The sequence below is a fragment of the Puma concolor genome, chromosome B2, assembly GCF_028749965.1.
Source record: "Puma concolor isolate L17-30 chromosome B2, mPumCon1.1.hap2, whole genome shotgun sequence".
NCBI lineage: Eukaryota > Metazoa > Chordata > Mammalia > Carnivora > Felidae > Puma > Puma concolor.
Window position 1 is genome coordinate 17,331,922 of NC_141671.1, and position 16,758 is coordinate 17,348,679.

Here is a 16,758-nt window from a genome sequence, read left to right on the forward strand (position 1 = left end):
CCGCGTCGGGCTCTGTGCTGACAGCTCGGAGCCTGGAGCCGGCTTCCGATTCTGTGTCTCCCTCTCTCTCTGCCCCTCCCTCGCTTGCTCTCTGTGCCTCTCAAAAATAAACTTTAAAAAACATTAAAAAAAAGAAAAGAAATGTAAGTGACAGTAATTTTGTTGTAAGAGTCTTAACAGGGCCCGTTGTTGCTACCTTGTTTTAATGCTCCCGTGTTGGTCTGCTCCGGCCACCATAACGAAGTATGATGGACGGGTGGCTCAGACAACAGAAATTTATTTTCTCACAGTTCCAGAGGCTAAAAGTCCAAGATGATTGTATCAGCAGTGTTGGTTTTTCCTGAGGCCCCTTCCTCAGCATGCTGACGTGCTCCCCGTGTCTCACTCGGTCATGCCTCACTCTGCCTGTTGTCTGTGTCCTAGAACTCCCCTTGTAAAGACACCATTGGGTGTCACCAGTCTTATTGGATCAGGACTCACCCTTACCGACCTCATTTTAGCTCACTTACTTCTGTAAAGCCACTTTCAGAGGCACTGGGGGTTATAACTTCAATGTGAATTGGGGGGGGGGCATCATTCAGTCCCTAATAACTACCACTGTCGCCCTTGACTGTTCTTGCTGTGCTTGTTTGATAACCATTTCACTGTATTGTCCTTAGGGACTGAGCAGACCCTTGTCCCATTGGGTGAGCTGATCGAGACCTGTTCTGTGGCCCTCCAAGGAGCCGACCCATTGAATGAGCTTATGGCGCCTCCCTCTCCCTGCCCTCCAGCTCAGCTGTGTGGCTCCTCTCCGCCCTAGTTCTGGCTTACGTATTTCTCTTGGCAACATCCTAGCGCCTCCCTCCCGAGCTCCTTTGTGAGGGCTCCACAAATATTCCTTGTTGATACAGATGATGGCATGCCAATGCAAGATGAAGATCGGCGGGGACAAGGCTGCTCTACGCACCCAGCTGGCATCTTCACAGCGTGGCGTATATACGGGAGCTGGGGGGTAGAGGTGGAGAAGCGATTGGCCAGTTTGTGGCACGGAGAAAAGTTTTATTGGTGAAGGAGAAGCCAGGGAGCCTCTGAGTAATGTGTTCTTTTCCCCAGTCCAATTTCGACATTTTTGACTGGGAAAAGCAAGAGAGAGTTAGGACCAGCTTGACTCATGGGGACTCTAGAAAGCTCTTGCTAAGGAAAGCGGTCACATGGACCTCACATGCTGGGCGGAGGCGGCCTCTCCCCAAAGAGAGAAACCCTGGCAGACTCTCCGAGCTCAGGACGTGATTAATTGCTATGTTGATAGAAGAGTGTGGGCCTCCTCGCCAGGGCCCCGGCCCCATGCCTGTCCTTCCTTACTAAAGCAGCTGCCTGCTGCGGCCCAAACAGCTGGAAGTGAAACCAGGGGTGAGGTGAGGGCTGCTGGACGGGTGGGAGTGGGAAAGGGTGGAGGAGGCGACTTCCTCTAACATCCATGTACTCCAGATTCTACAGCCTGAGGGCTGAGTGTCAAAAGTAGATCACGAGTATTGGGGTGGCCGCGGGTTTATGACATTTAACGCTTGCTTCCCACCCCTCCCTGGAACCACCCTTCTGGCTCAAAGCTTCCTCCTCCCTTCTGGGGCTCCTGTCTGTTCTGTCTTGTACCATCAGATCATTCTTTGATGCTTTGCTGACCCTCTTGGCCCTGTGCCCTTTAGACGAAGGCATTGCCCCAGCATTTGCTTTCCATCTCTCTCTCCCTCTCTCTCTCTTTGTCCATTGCATCCCGCCTCTCTTGGGAAGGCCAGATCCAAATGTCCAAATGGAAGTTCCTCTAGGCAAGTGGTTCTCAACCTTATCTGTCCTAATTAGAAGCACTTGGGAGATTTTTTAAAAATCCTGATGCCTAGGCCACACCCCCAGAAAATTAGAATCTCTGAGGGAACGGGTGGCAAACAGGCATCAGTATTTTTCAAAGTCATTTTTCATTCTTCCACCTGGAGATAGCTTTCTTTCTTCTGACCTCTCACGGTGCTTTACCTGAACTGTTCTTAGAAACCTCTGTTTTTTAAAGTCTGACTCTTGTACGGAAACCAATCTGACAACAAATTTCATATTAAAAAAAATTAAATTAAATTAAAAATAAATAAAGTCTGACTCAAGAACCAGACTGTGGGTTTCAAATCCCCATGTATCCACCATGAGACTTTAGGCAAGTGTGTTCATGCCTCTATGCCTCAGTTTCCTCATCTGTAAAATGGGTCGGGAGAGAGCATAATAATAGGACTTACCTCATAAGATTGTTACGAGAAAGTAAGAGCCTAGATCAGTGCCGGGCACATAACATCAGTGAAAGTCATCTATTAGCTTTGAGGAGTCAGTAGGATTTGTGAGTGATAAATTTATGTCTAACCCAGTGAGTGTCTCCAGAACTTCCTGGAGAGTTTGCTAACGAGTTCCTGGACCTCACTCCCAGAGATTCTGACTGCGTAGTCTGGGGTGGGGCTGAGGTCTGCATTTCTCATGAGTTTTGGGGTAACACCAGTGCTGCTGGTCTGCGGACCCAGCTATGCATATTGCTGGCCTAATTCACCTCTGTATCCTCTCCCACCTGCTTCTTCACGCTAAAGACTGGTAGGAGGCCAACTCTGCTAGAACTCTCCTCGAGTTCAGACCTCAGAGGTCATTCCCTGACGGCTGATTGATCCCTCCTGAGTACAATGCCCTGGGGTCCAGAACTTGCCTGACTCATGCTCTCAGAGAGGAGTCCAGATGGCCCCTTTTGTACCAGCCCAGAACTTTTAAGGAGTAGGATGGGGTCTAACGCAAGCACAACTCAAAACCAACCCCAACTCTGTAGTGTGACCCATGAGGTCTTAAATCAGGAGCCGTGGGTTTGTGCGAAGTGGTAAGAATGGGCAAAGTTTGCCCTTGATTTGGTTTTACTTCTCTGAAGAAGGCTGTCCTTCTCTTATGTCTGGCCTCAGGGACCTCGTGGTATTTAGTGACACAGCAGAGCCCCTGGGTTGCTCTATCCCTGTGGATTTAAGTCACTGCCTTAGCCAGATTTTCTTTGTAAGGCCTTCGCGCACCCCCTTGCAATCAGAGAAGGACATCAACTTCTCCCTCAGATAAGCAAGATGCCATTTTGTGCTTCTCCCTCATAAGAGCACAGAGCTGCTTTGTGGTGCTCTTGACCCTGATTCTGGCTTCTTTAATGCGATTGTAGCACTAGGCATTTAAACATTTTTTGGTTCCTTCTGGAAGAGGCCAGAATATGCCCACCATTGCGTCTGGCTCTTTGCCCTCATGTTGTTTATTTGGTTTTGCCCACCTCTGTGCAGCTAAGGTATCTATCTCATTACATTCTCCTTTTAAGCTGACTATTTTGTTTCCATTTTAGCTCAAGTCCATTACACTAAATACTGTACACATTATTATCCCCTAAACGACTTTACTCAATCAGTTTTAGCAAGCAAGGTCAGGGCCCACTGAGCTGGAAGACCAGCCCTTGAATTGGCTCTCAACCAAAACAGCCAACAGCACCCCCCCCCCCCCACCTCCTCAAATCAACATTGCTCCCAGAGGGACGGAGCTTTACGTCGGTGAAGAATGTATTAATTAAAGCAAATGAAAATGCCCTCATTTGTTGTAATGAATTTAGCTCTTGCAGGCCATTTTCTACGGGGTCGCCTGCGTGGAAGATGTGCTGAAAAGAATTAAAGGGGAAAGAGACCTTAAGTTCGTGACCGCCTTCAGAGACCTGCTTTTTACCACGCTGGCTTTTCCAATATCCACAGTAAGTGACGAAGGTGTGTTAGTAATATAATACCCAGGTAGATTCGCAGGAACAACACACCCCCCCGGGCAGCGAGGCTGTTCAGGGCCCCTTATTGCAAACCAGAGCAACTGAGTTTGCATGAATGTCTTGCCTGAGGACTGTACCGTGTTGCCCACTGGCACCCGGAAATAGGGCTCATTACGGACTGGAGTTAACACTGCCTTCTTATCTTGGTGAACGTTCGATACAAGATCCTTGTTGATGTCTAATGGGGAAGTTTGAAGGATCTTTCTTCATCAAACGACAGCTAAGATAACCTTGGTTCCATGGGAGTACCGGGAATGCAGGGTGCTGGGGAGACAGATGACTCATTTTTCCTTTTATACATCTTGTTTCACTTGCTACAATGAGCATATGTTACTTCTGCAAGTGGAAACCATAAAAAAAAAAAAAAAAAGGGTATGAGAACTTCAGAGTTGGTACGTGGAAAAGACAATTGGGGAGAGAGCGAGACAGTCTGTCCAAAATATCTCGTGTGGGGTGCACAGTGAGAGCCTCATTCATTTTGTTGAATGAATGGACCCTGGAAAGAAGTACAACATATGCCAGTGACAGTGAGCGTATCTGCTGATACGGTCCATGTTTCGATGACGTGGCTCCTGTTTCCATTCATCGGGCAGAATGGGAATGAACTGGGATCAAGCCCGTCGGCCGCCCAGCAGAATCTGTGCTTGGAAATGGCTGCCTCTTTCCACCTATCCTTGTCCTGAATCCTCTAGCATTGAGCCTTCAAACTTAGATGGGTAAGGAAACTGTAAGACTCAAACCACCCCGTGTGGCTGCTCTCAGTATTTCTGATGAAAGCTTAGACAAGAGAGGTCATTGGTTAAAATAAAATGACTTGGGGCACCTGGGTGGCTCGGTCAGTTGGGTGTCTGACCTGGCTCAGGTCATGATCTCACAGATCGTGAGTTTGACCCCCGGGACGGGCTCTGTGCTGACAGCTCGGAGCCTGGAGCCTGCTTCGGATTCTGCGTCTCCCTCTCTCTCTCGGCCCCTCCCCGCTCATGCTCTGTCTCGGTCTCTCAAATATAAACATTAAAAAAAAATTTTTTTTTTTTCAACGTTTATTTATTTTTGGGACAGAGAGAGACAGAGCATGAACGGGGGAGGGGCAGAGAGAGAGGGAGACACAGAATCGGAAACAGGCTCCAGGCTCTGAGCCATCAGCCCAGAGCCTGACGCGGGGCTCGAACTCACGGACCGTGAGATCGTGACCTGGCTGAAGTCGGACGCTCAACCGACTGCGCCACCCAGGCGCCCCCAAAAAAAATTTTTTAAAAAATGAAAATAAAATAAAATGACTTAAGAGTCGGTGAATCCTGTTTATCTATATCCACCCTGTCTGCTACGATGACAAATAATTAATCCCCAGCTCTCTGGAATCCCCAGAGTGGACCTAGCAATTCAACAGTGAGGAATTTTGTCTTCATTTTACATTTCTATAATGTGTCTGGAGGATATCTTTAAAACTGGTGTCTATTCTTATTTCGCCATGTTTCCTTGGTTAACTTAGCTCCGACTGACAAAAAAATTTAATGATGCTATTTTTGTGTTCTATTTTCCAGTTTGTATTTTTGTCGTTCTGGATCCTCTTTCTCTACGATCGAGAGCTCGTTTACCCGAAGGCCCTAGATGATATCTTTCCAGAATGGTTGAATCATGCAATGGTGAGTGAGGGGGAAATTCAGTGACTTTGGAAAGGCAACAGCCTCTGTACTAAGAACTCCACAGTGCCTTATTTATGTTTCCAAACTTCTCAGCCCCCAGCATCCTGTTCACTTCTCACTCTCCATCCCATCACTATTTATTTCAAGAGCACAGTAAGGATACAAAATGAACAAACATGGCTGCTGTAATTGGACCCACCACGAGCGGAGGGGATGTCGAGGCAACCCTTTTTGCCAAGTTACTTCTGAAGTCATTGAAAAGACACCCAGCCATGAGGACGGGCAACCTCTTGGCGGCTGCAGTCCTGAAAGAGAGGTGACTTCAGCAAATGGCATGTAATGAAAACCTGATCTAGGAAAGAAGTCAAGCAACCTTTAAAAAAAAATCCACCCCAGCATCCAAGGAGCAGCTCACACAGCTTAGCTTCTTAGCTAATACTTGATAGGGCTATACATGGCAACTGGAATTATCATTAACACATTTCTGTGGATATGTTCCCATTTCGTTTTTTATTCGCGTGTTTATTTTTGAGGGGCTGGATAGTAAACAGAACCTGTTCTGAGATATTCAGGTCACTGGTATCTGAACGCCAGTGACAGTGAGCTGGACAAGTGGTCCTGGCACACGGCTGTTTAGGTCTTGGATGAAAGGGGAGGTCTGAGTCACTGGCATTGCATGCATGCGCTAATCATTCAAAGTCCTAGCTCAGCTCTCAATATTTACGAAGGAGGCAACATCACATGAAAGCTCTTCAAGCTCACAAACTTTCTTCTGCTCCTAATCCTTACATTGTCTTAAAGCTCAGATGATTACCAATTTGGAAAAGCAACTCATTGCATTAACTCTGCCCCTCTGTGTGCCCTACCCCTGGAAAAATATATTCTTTCACCTTTACTATGTACTCAGTGAGATACTGATGATTAATTGACAAAGATACGCAAGTTCTGATCTAACTTCGAGTTCGGGACAAAAACAACACATTAAATGAGTCCCACCTCTCGGGGATCCCTCCACCACCTTCTTTTGGTGAGACCAGTCCTCACCTTCCCAATTTCCCATCAGCATTAATCTCAGATACCCATGTAGGGAATATTTCTGCTTTTTAATGGCACGATACACTGTGCTAAGCTTGTTCCTCAAATATGAGTTCATTTAATTCACACAACCTTCTTTAGATGACAACTGTAATCCTGATTTTTTGCACAAAAAAAAAAAAAAAAAAAAGAAGAAGAAGCTCAGAGAGGTTAAGTGATTTGCGTGGGGCTACCAAGCTCAAAAATGGGACAGCTGGGTTTAAATCCAAGGCTAATTCACTGTTGCTTTTTAGTACAATAAGTGCAAAATTTGTGGCTCGATCGGGTTTCCTAATTCACCAGGCAATCAAAAAGATGTCACTCAGCTTGATTAACATAGCAAAGTGAGAATTCTCACTTAAAAAAAAAAAAAAAAGTCCAGAATCCCCATCTGTATGCTCATAAGCCAAAATATGACTTAAGAAAATGAAGTGATTGGGGACAAGTGACTGAGCTAGATGTTATTAAAATATAAAGGCAGAGTCTAGGAAATATCTCTTATTTGGAGCCAAACACATATGTCAAACACCTTTTTCCTGGCTTTGTGAGTTCATGTAGAAGTTTTCCTACAACGATTACAGGCTTCCCTACCTCTCGCAGGTTCCATTTTCCACATAGAAGTCAAGTTGGACTTCTTCCAAATAGTTGTAATGGTGATGCCTGGCATTTGTGACCTTGCTAAGCAGCCATATGGATTTTTGATAATTTTGGAAGCAGATAGTTGGATAATGTGCATCATATCCACAAACTAATTAGCAAGGCAGATATTGTACAACAGAGGTCTTAAGATATTTTTGTGCTTTCACAATCTAGGGGTTTCTGTTGACCCTTCTATGTGGCCTCTGGTCAATTAAGTAACTTGAATCCCTTAGAGAGAAAGGACTAGAGTCAACAGAGGAGTGACACAGGTGACAAAGAGAGGAGAGGGGGAGGCAAGCTGTCTTGGGTCAGACACAGACTCTCCTGTGTTTCTGTTCGTTTAATTGGAGAAACTCCCAACAGAGCCTTGATGGAAAAATGTCGGCATCGCAGAACCAACAGTGGGTGTCCCTGATGCGGTCACCTTCAAAGTGTCATGCTTCCTTTTGTTCTGCTCCAAATCCAGTGTCTTCAAGACTGCATCTCATCCCTCTTTCCCAGACTGTGTCCCTTACTGTCTCTAGTTTCTGTCCTAATTATTAAATTCTCCTAGTCTATTGCCTTGAGGAATGCTCGCTACTAATTTCTTAAATACCAGTAGGAATGAATATGAAAATGGCTATCACTGGGTCAACTTGTTGACTCTTTCTAAATTCTAACAGTGTCCTTCCATGACAATCCAGAGGAGTGAATACCTGGAAACCACCACTGTGGCAGCCAGGGTGATAATGAGAGGTTAGGCTAGACATTTGGTACCAGTCGTCTCCATATGGGGCCGGCCTTGTTCTGAAGGGAATCACCCCCTCTTCTCTTCCACAAGATAAGGATTATTGTTGTCCATAGCCAGTCACAAGCTTTCCTTAAAGATTCTCTCATTTCACAACAGTCCTCATGTTTGTGATTCTAGCCTTAGCCCTGAAATATTTCCCCTGTTGCCATTTGTGATGTTGCCCTGGGCTTTATGAGTAGTATTTGTCATATTAAGAAATACCACTCTCTCCTTTGACACAGTGTGGTTATAAAACCTTCATGATTCATCAGGTCTTTGAAACCCTACCAGCCTGACCCTTCTAGCTCCTTGGAGGTGTATCATTGAAGAAGAGTCATTCAGAGTTGACTGTCATCTCTCATGGACATTTTTGTACCCTTGTTTTTTAGTCAAACCAAATAGTAACATGAGATATTTGCATTCACCATTGCCAGGCTGCCATTTGCTGGTGCCCTAGGAACTCAAGTAGATCAACCTGACTCACTGCTGAGTGGTTCTCCAGTCTTCATGAAAGAAAGGGAAGATCAGCAAAGTATTCCTCCGGGTTTCACTGGGGAAAACACTACCTCCCTGGGTCTTATCTAAATGACTACTAAAGATAGAACCAGAGCAGACAGATTTAAATAGCAGGAAGACGACTCAGTAACTGAGGAAACCATCAGATCCTAACCTGAAGAGAGCTAGGGAACTTATTTCTCTGGAAACCAACCTACATTGTTCAGGTTGCCCCTAAGGAGAGTTGAAATAGATCAGAGAACCCCCCTCAGAGCCCCTCTACATTTGAAAATAGTACCCAGTTATTGAGAACGCATGTGCAAGCACTTTTATGAAATATCAAGGATGGCATCGATATGTGATGGTCATAGAAAACTCTCAATCCATGGTCACAGAATTTTAGAACGGAAAAGCTTTCGTTCGTGTTAACAGAGGTTTCAAAATCATCTGCTCTTAAGAGACAGGCCTTACCTTGGCTCTTTAAATTGGAGCAGGTGCCAGATATGGCTTCTTAGTTATTAAATGCCTTGCCATTTATTCATTTGAAAAAAATAATTAAGTACCAACTATGTGTGTAGCATCACGATCAATGTTTGACAAGGGTTTTGATTTCAAGCACCCTTAAATCTGATTGAGGCTAGTATATACACACAGAGGTGAAATAATAAAATAACACTCAATACGAACGTAGGACATTGACATATGAAGCGTCATACAGAAGTCAGTCATTATTACCAAATGAATGACGTAGACAGGAGGGCTTCTATGTCCCCTGTGTCCTGGCCTGGCTGTGACCGACACATGATTCATGTCTAGAAGGCCAGTGGGCCCTCTCTGGGGATGTGCTGGGGAGTCAAAATGTCGTGACAGTGAAACTCTAAACCTTCCAGTTTCTTCCTCCCTCATAGCATGCAAGACGCTGTCTCGCACAAATTCAGACCCAATCTCAGATTTTTCTCTCCCACCCATAAACCTGGTGTGAAATAGTTGGGCTGCCGAGTAGGTGACTTCTGATGAGTAAAGAAGGTCAGCTGTGGACCTATCAGTACCAAATAGCCACACTTTGTTGTCAAAAATTACCAACCCATCCTCCATACCTTCCTGATTCCTCATCCCAGCCCTGCCTCTGAGCAGAGGAGACCCACAATCTAGATATCTATGGATAGCTCAGTGGTTTTCAGCCTTTAGGGAATAGACCTTTTTGTGAATTGGGAAGTCTCTGAGTCTATAAATTCCATTTATGGGACTCAAGTTAACCTTTCCTGGCATAACTGAGCATATGCCTGGAAAGAGGACCCCTAGATGATTTTGATGCTCAGTTCAAATCGAAAAGACAGAATCAAGAATTATGCATTAATTTTTTTTCATTTAAATGTTTGAATGTTTATTTATCTTTGAGAGAGAGACAGAGTATAAGCAGGGGAAGGGCCGAGAGAGGGAGGGAGACACAGGATCCGAAGCAGGCTCCAGGCTCTGAGCTGTCAGCACAGAGCCCGACGCGGGGCTCGAACTCACACACCACAAGATCATGACCTGAGCCAAAGTCTAATGCTTAACCAACTGAGCCACCCAGGTTCCCCAAGGATTATTCATTTAAAAAAAAAAAGCCATTATGATATACTTAGATCTGTTTTCATCTTTATGGGGTGAAATGTGAGATATGTGTCCTAACTGCAAAAAGCCTAAACTATAGATATTATATATATATATGTATACCGTACACATATATATTCCCACTCAGCCTTTTAACTTACTAAATGCAGAGGCTGTGTTTTGTAGCATCTTTGGGAGGATATTTGTGACAGTAAAAAAATACAAAAACAACCTCCACCCCAGTATTATTAACCAGAACGTCCACATCTGAAAGGAAAGAGGGACCTGGTCAAGTTCTCATGGGATACTCCACCTCCCATCCACCTCTGCGTCCCCATGATGTAAGACATCAGCCAGAGTATGTCCTGTTGGTAGAGTGCCCCAGCCCATGTCACTCTTAGGGTGGTAAGTGAGATCTGTTGGAGGATATTTGAATCACAGTCCAAAGTCACTGGAAGCCATGCAGCTCTCCTACAGTGAGATAGCTGGAAATAAACTTTTCTCAAAAATACCTTTGTAAACCGTACCTTGATGGACACCATTTTTATCAAATGTTATCCCACTATAGGGAGCCTCCTTTATATTATATCTACATATTTTTATATAATATATAACCATATATATTTTTTTCTAGCTAATGTATGTAATAATAAGCAAGACCTTTAACTTTAACATACGGCAGTGCTAACAAGCATTTATAGAGTAGCTTCTATGTACCAGGCCCTCTTCTAGGCACTAAAGATGTGAAAACAAACAAACCAAAGAAATCTGTCCTTGTGGAGAATATATATAATCTTAGTGGGGGAGAGAAGCAATAAATGAATAAATAGTGAATGATGTCAAGGAGTGAAAGTATTAAAATGAAAAGTAAAGCAGGGTGAGGGGACAAAGGAGTGTGTGTGTGTGTGTGTGTGTGTGTGTGTGTGTGTGTATAAAACTAGTAGGTTTATAGGGTGTAGGCCAATCAGAGTGGTCAGGGATGCCTCTGTGGTGAGCTGATATTTTCAGAGAAATTTGGATAAAGCGAGGAAGGCGGCCACAGGAAATTTTGGCAAAAGGGCTCAGGCAGACAGTAGAGCAAGTACTTGGGGCTCGATCTCACAAACATGAGATCATGACCTGAGCTGAAATCGAGAGTCAGACGCTTAACTGACTGAGCCACCCAGATGCACCAAGAGAGATAAGGCTTTTAACCTAAGGCATGGGGAAAGGGTATGGATGGAGATCCTAGGGACAGTGCAAGGGTTGAGGAGGACATGTTCTGTTTGGACATGTTTGAGATGCCTGTTAGATGGCAAAATCGAGGCGCAGAACAGCAGGTTGCCATTTGAGCATTGGGGAGATTTTCGGACTGGTGCTATAAATTTGGTTGTCTACATCATAATGATTCTTTTTAAAGTTAATTAAGATCACCTAAGGGGTAAGTACAGCTCATGAAGATACTCCAGGACTAAGCCTTAGAACATTCCATTTCCTGCGCCTGGGAGAAAAAGCAGAGTTTTACAAAGGAGATTGTGAAGGGGCTGCCCATGAGTTAGGAGGAAACCCAATGCCTTTAGGTCTCCCAGAAGTCAAGTACACAAATGTTTCAAGAAAGAGGAAGTATTGCATGTCAGAAGCTTCCGAGAGGTCAAGTATGATGATATTGTAAGATGACCTGAGTTAGAATCTTCCATTGGCTTTGGCAATACTAAACTCTCCAGTGACTTGCACAAGAGCAATTTGATGGAGTGATAAGGGGAGGTAGAGCCTTGGTAATGCTACATGCATTAGTTTCCTGTTGCTACTTAACAAAGTAATGGAAGCTTAATGACTTAAGACAACATAAATCTGTCAGCTTAGAGTTCTGGAGGTCAGAAGATCAAAATGCGTCTTGTGGGGTGAGGTCAAGACATCAGTACAGCTGCATTCCTTCTGGAGACTCCACAGGAGAATCGGTTTCCTTGCCTTTTCCACCTACAATCTGCTTACATTCCTTGGTTCGTGGCCTCTTCCTCCTTCTTCAAATCTGTTGTACCATTACATTCTAAAATCTTCTCTGGAGATTTTCTATTCTGGACTAGGTTCACGTCAGAACGAAAACATGACTGCCCAAAAAGATCAGAAAATGGTATTGGGACATGATTCATCCTGGGACTTTAGGGAGGGTAGGGACACACTAGTTAAGTCCTTGAATGGATGGTGTGCCACTGAAAAGATCCTTTTCCAGAGCATTGTTCCAAAGCTCCTGAACCAAGAATGAAAATGTGGTCAATGGCCACACCCTGATATTTCCGTGGATATTTTTTCCAGGTTTAATCACTACAGTGTTATTTATGGGTTGTCCTCTTGTTTAAAACCATTTCTAGCTATTACTTTATTCGCCCTATTCCTTTCCTAATCTAAGGCGGGTTAGACTCTCCAACAGACATTCACCTGGGAAACAGGTTGAGTGAATGCTTCAGGCTCAGCAGTGAAATGAAAAGCTAATCTGGGATTAGGGAGCAGAATTCACTGAGTAAGGGCAATAAAGCCATCTTGCCCCTCAGGAAGTCTTAAGGTGAACAGCAGATTTTGATAATGAGCTGCCAAAGGAGTACCAATCCACTCAACAGTTTTATATAACTACAACCAAGCGATCACAGTGCGTGCTTTTCTTTGATGTTCATTTACTTTTGAGAGAGACAGACAGAGTGTGAGTGGGGGAGGGGCCGAGAGGGAGGGAGCCACAGAATCCAAAGCAGGTTCCAGGCTCTGAGCTGTCAGCACAGAGCCCCATGCAGGGCTTAAACTCACAAACTACGAGATCATGACCTGAGCTGAAGTCAGATGCTGAATCGACTGAGCCACCCAGGCGCCCCATGCTTTCTTCATCTCCTGAGAGCAGGGAGGGACCCGAGTGGTGAAAGTTTTTCTTTATTTTTCTTTTTTTAAATCCCACTTTGGAGAACTTCCCAGGTGTGCTGAAGAGTGGCTCTCTTTTACGATTCCACGATCTAGTATTTCTTCGTATTTCTAAACAGAATACCCGTTAGGAAATACATCCCAGTTTCAAAATGAAGGTCCAAGACTTTTATTTTATTTTTTTAATATCCAAACGATATACGTGTCTTCTAAGTAGCTACTAGGAATTTGAATAATTAAAATCATTTGGTGCCCTTGAGGCTGTGCTGCTGAGTCTGCCCTCCCATGTGATGTAATTAATCCCTACTTCCATGGCAACCGTGTGTAACACTACCAACAAGAAGAATGACTTTGTGTTGAAGAATAACCAGGACGGAGAAACTCATAACGGGAGGTCCTAAACCCCTCTGAAATACCAACAGAAAGAAAAAAAAAAAAAAAAAAAAGCTAAGTGGGTAGGAAAGAGCTACTAACATCCCATGATCTCAGAACAGAAGTGAAAATGCCCAAGAGCAGCAGGGTGGGCGGGTGGGAGAGCCTTCTCCTCCGCCAGATTCCAATGAACATCACCTGCCTGATTACAGAGGCAGCACAAAGTCCCCCCATGCCTGTGGCTGCTTGGGAAACCCACTGGAAGCGACTCAGACAGTTGTGGAGCCCGGTCCTCTCCTGGAGCAGGGAGCCGCTGCGGGACTTTCAACCAGCCCCCAGCCCCCAGCCCCCTTCCCTGGTCTCTGCATCCTCTCTGCCTGTAGAGCAGTCACCTGTGCCCCGCTGGAAATTTCGAGCTTGTCTGAGTCCACCACCTCTCTCTCACCTCCAGGTGCTCGCGTTACCGAGCAGGAGAACATTTCTGCAGGACACTGTCTGCTCTCCTGGATGGTGTCTCCACTTACCCACACGCTGCACGCCCATGGCATGGATTCCTGGCTCTGAGACGCTTCTCTGTCTTGAGTTTTGAATTCCCCGCTCTGCCCTTCCTCTCCCTCTCACGATCTAATGGGCACATTCGTGTATACGGGCGCTTGCTTTGCCGGCTCGGTCCTAAATCTCGCCCACTCTGGCGCCCTAGCAGCGACCGTACTTTCTAACGAGCTGCCCCCCCGTCTCACCTGCAGGTACTCATGAGATTCATCCATTTTCTCGAAGGTTTCACAGAAGTGAGCACATGGGGGCAAGAGAGAGCTCTTTCTCCAGGGAGGTCCTGCACGCTGAGCCGGGAGGCCTGGGGGGGGGGGGGGGCCCACTGGGCTCCGGGAGTGGGAGTAAAAGCTTTGCTCAAAGTGGGCATCCTGCTTTGATGCTCAGTGATTCTACACGTGTGCGGGGCGTATACTTACAGCCCTTTGGTTTGTTTTAAAAAAATTTTTTTAACATTCATTTTTGGAGAGACAGAGTGAGACACAGAGTATGAGCGACAGAGGGGCAGAAAGAGAGGGAGACACAGAATCCCAAGCAGGCTCCAGGCCTGCTGAGCCATCAGCACAGAGCCCCACGAGGGTTTCGAACTCACGAACTGTGAGATCATGACCTGAGCCGAAGTCGGACACTTAACCCACTGAGCCACCCAGGCGCCCCCCCTTGTTCGTTTTTATAGATAAAATCCTTGTCCTAGTCCCGTGCTTTTGAGGGAGGGATGAATTAAGGAGCCTAAATAAGAGCAGAGCATTTTTTTTTAATTTATTTTTTAATCTTTATTTATTTTTGAGACAGAGACAGAGCACGAGCAGGGGAGGAGCAGAGAGAGAGGGAGACACAGACTCTGAAGCGGGTTCCAGGTTCTGAGCTGTCAGCATAGAGCCCGACGCAGGGCTCGAACCCACGAAAGCGAGTTCACGACCCGAGCCAAAGTCGGACACTTAGGCGCCCCAAGAGCAGGATATTTTTGCGCCTTTGCTGGGCATCCAGATCGTGTCTGCCGTGTGCTGTGTGTATGGGGCCGGATGACATATGATACAGACGTAGCCCCTGTCTTTGTGGAGTGTGTAGTCTAGAGAAGGGACAGATATTAAACAGTCTCCTAAAGTAATGGATAAGGACAAACTTTATGTATTCTATGAGAAAGACCCACAGCACAGTGTGGGTTTGTGGGTCAGAAAAAAAGCCTCTGTGAGGATGAGTGTCCGGTAGCCGGGAGGGAGCAGGGGGCAAAAAAGGAGTTCAGGCAGAGGTAAGCGCACATGAAGCCCCCAGGGTGGGAAGGAGCTTGGGGCACAGAGGAAGGGAGAGCAAGGGAGAGGTGCCGACCAGGTCGGAGAGCAGCTGGTGGGGTTGTCAGGGCCAGAGCATGAAGCCCCGTGGACACCAGGCTGAGGACTGTGCATCCTGTTTTTCTTGCCATGGGAAGGCTCTGCGGAATCATTGCCGGGGGCGTGACATGATCCGGTCTGTGTCAGGAGAGGCCCGCCCCAGCTGCCATCTACAGAACACTGTGCAGGTGACAGGACCACTGAGGACGCCTTTGCAGGCATCCAGGTGTGGGTCGTGGTGCCGGGGCCCGCGAACCAGGTGTGGAGATGAGCAGAGACGGAGGGACTTCGGGAGTGTTCGGGCGGTAGAATTAACAAACTTGCTGATGGCTTAAAGCGTAAGGCAAAAGAACGAAGCCAAGATTACTCCCCTGAGACTTAGCTTGAGACACTGGGGGTGACTTTGCATAGAGGGGGAAGACTGGGGAGGGGAAGACCTGGTAACTTGGCGGGCTTTCTTTCCCTTTTCTGGGGCTGTGGGCTTTTTTGTATTCTGCTTAGCGCACAGCGGACCTAATGGCCCTTCCAAATTTGAAGCTGTAATTGGGCCCATGCATCCAAATGCATGCAGGCTTGGAGGCTGCCATAAAGCAGCTTTGGGGGGACCATTTGCAGTCATGACCAGGAACGTCTACAATTACCAGAGCTGCTACATGGATCGTTTCGTACTCAGTTTGCCTATGCCACGGTGGTCCCAACACAGATCCTAGGGCTGGGAGGCTCTCCAAGTCCCTGAAAGGTCTCTGGTCCTGCAGTTACGAGCCACTGCTTACCTGCAAGGTCTCTTCCTCTGTGAGTACATCGGAATTAGAAATAAGGCGTTCTGGAGGGATAGCATTTAAAAAAAAAAAAAATTGCTTTCGGTCATTATTATTATTGTCGTAATTTCTTTGTAAATAAAAACCAAGGAGCAGATGATAGACCTGATTCCAGGCCTTCCCCTCGGTGCTGTGGAAACAGCAGGGAGTGGTCTGAGACGGCCTTAAGGGGCAGCTAGTATTTGCAAAAACAAACAAACAAACAAAACACACCCAAGCTGGAAATGCGCATTTTGAAAAATCGTGAAAACTACACAGTTAAAGGTACTGGCTCTTGGAGCACCTGGGTGGCTCAGTCAGTTGAGTGTCTGACTCGTGATTTCAGTTCAGGTCATGTTCCCAAGGTGGTGGGATTGAGCCCTGCATAGGGCTCCATGCTGACCGTGTAGCCTGCTTGGGATTCTCTCTCTCTCTCTCTCTCTCTCTCTCTCTCTCTCGGGAGAAAAAAAAAAAAAAAATGAAAGTTCTGGCTCTAACTATGATTCGTTGAATGTATTTTCCTTTTTTTTTTTTTTTCTTTTAATCCTTTTTGAATGTTTATTTATCTTTGAGAGAGAGAGACAGAGCCCAAGCCAGGGATGGCCAGAGAGAGAGAGAGAGAGGGAGGCACAGAGTCCAAAGCAGGCTCCAGGCTCTGGGCTGTCAGCACAGAGCCCGGTGCGGGACTCGAACCCACCAGCCGTGAGATCGTGACCTGAGCCGAAGTCGGACGCTTAACCGACGAGCCATCTAGGCGCCTCTGAGCGCACTTTCCTTTTAA

General features: G+C 46.1%; 1 protein-coding gene across 1 annotated transcript in view; it reads left to right on the plus strand.

Moving 5' to 3' along the window:
• ADTRP (androgen dependent TFPI regulating protein) overlaps window positions 1–16,758 on the plus strand; it is a 65,986-nt gene that overhangs the window by 6,603 nt on the left and 42,625 nt on the right. The window contains exons 2-3 of the mRNA XM_025917311.2: window positions 3,632–3,766; window positions 5,377–5,478. Of these exons, the coding sequence (XP_025773096.1) occupies window positions 3,632–3,766; window positions 5,377–5,478 (237 nt within the window). The remainder of the gene's footprint in view (window positions 1–3,631; window positions 3,767–5,376; window positions 5,479–16,758) is intronic.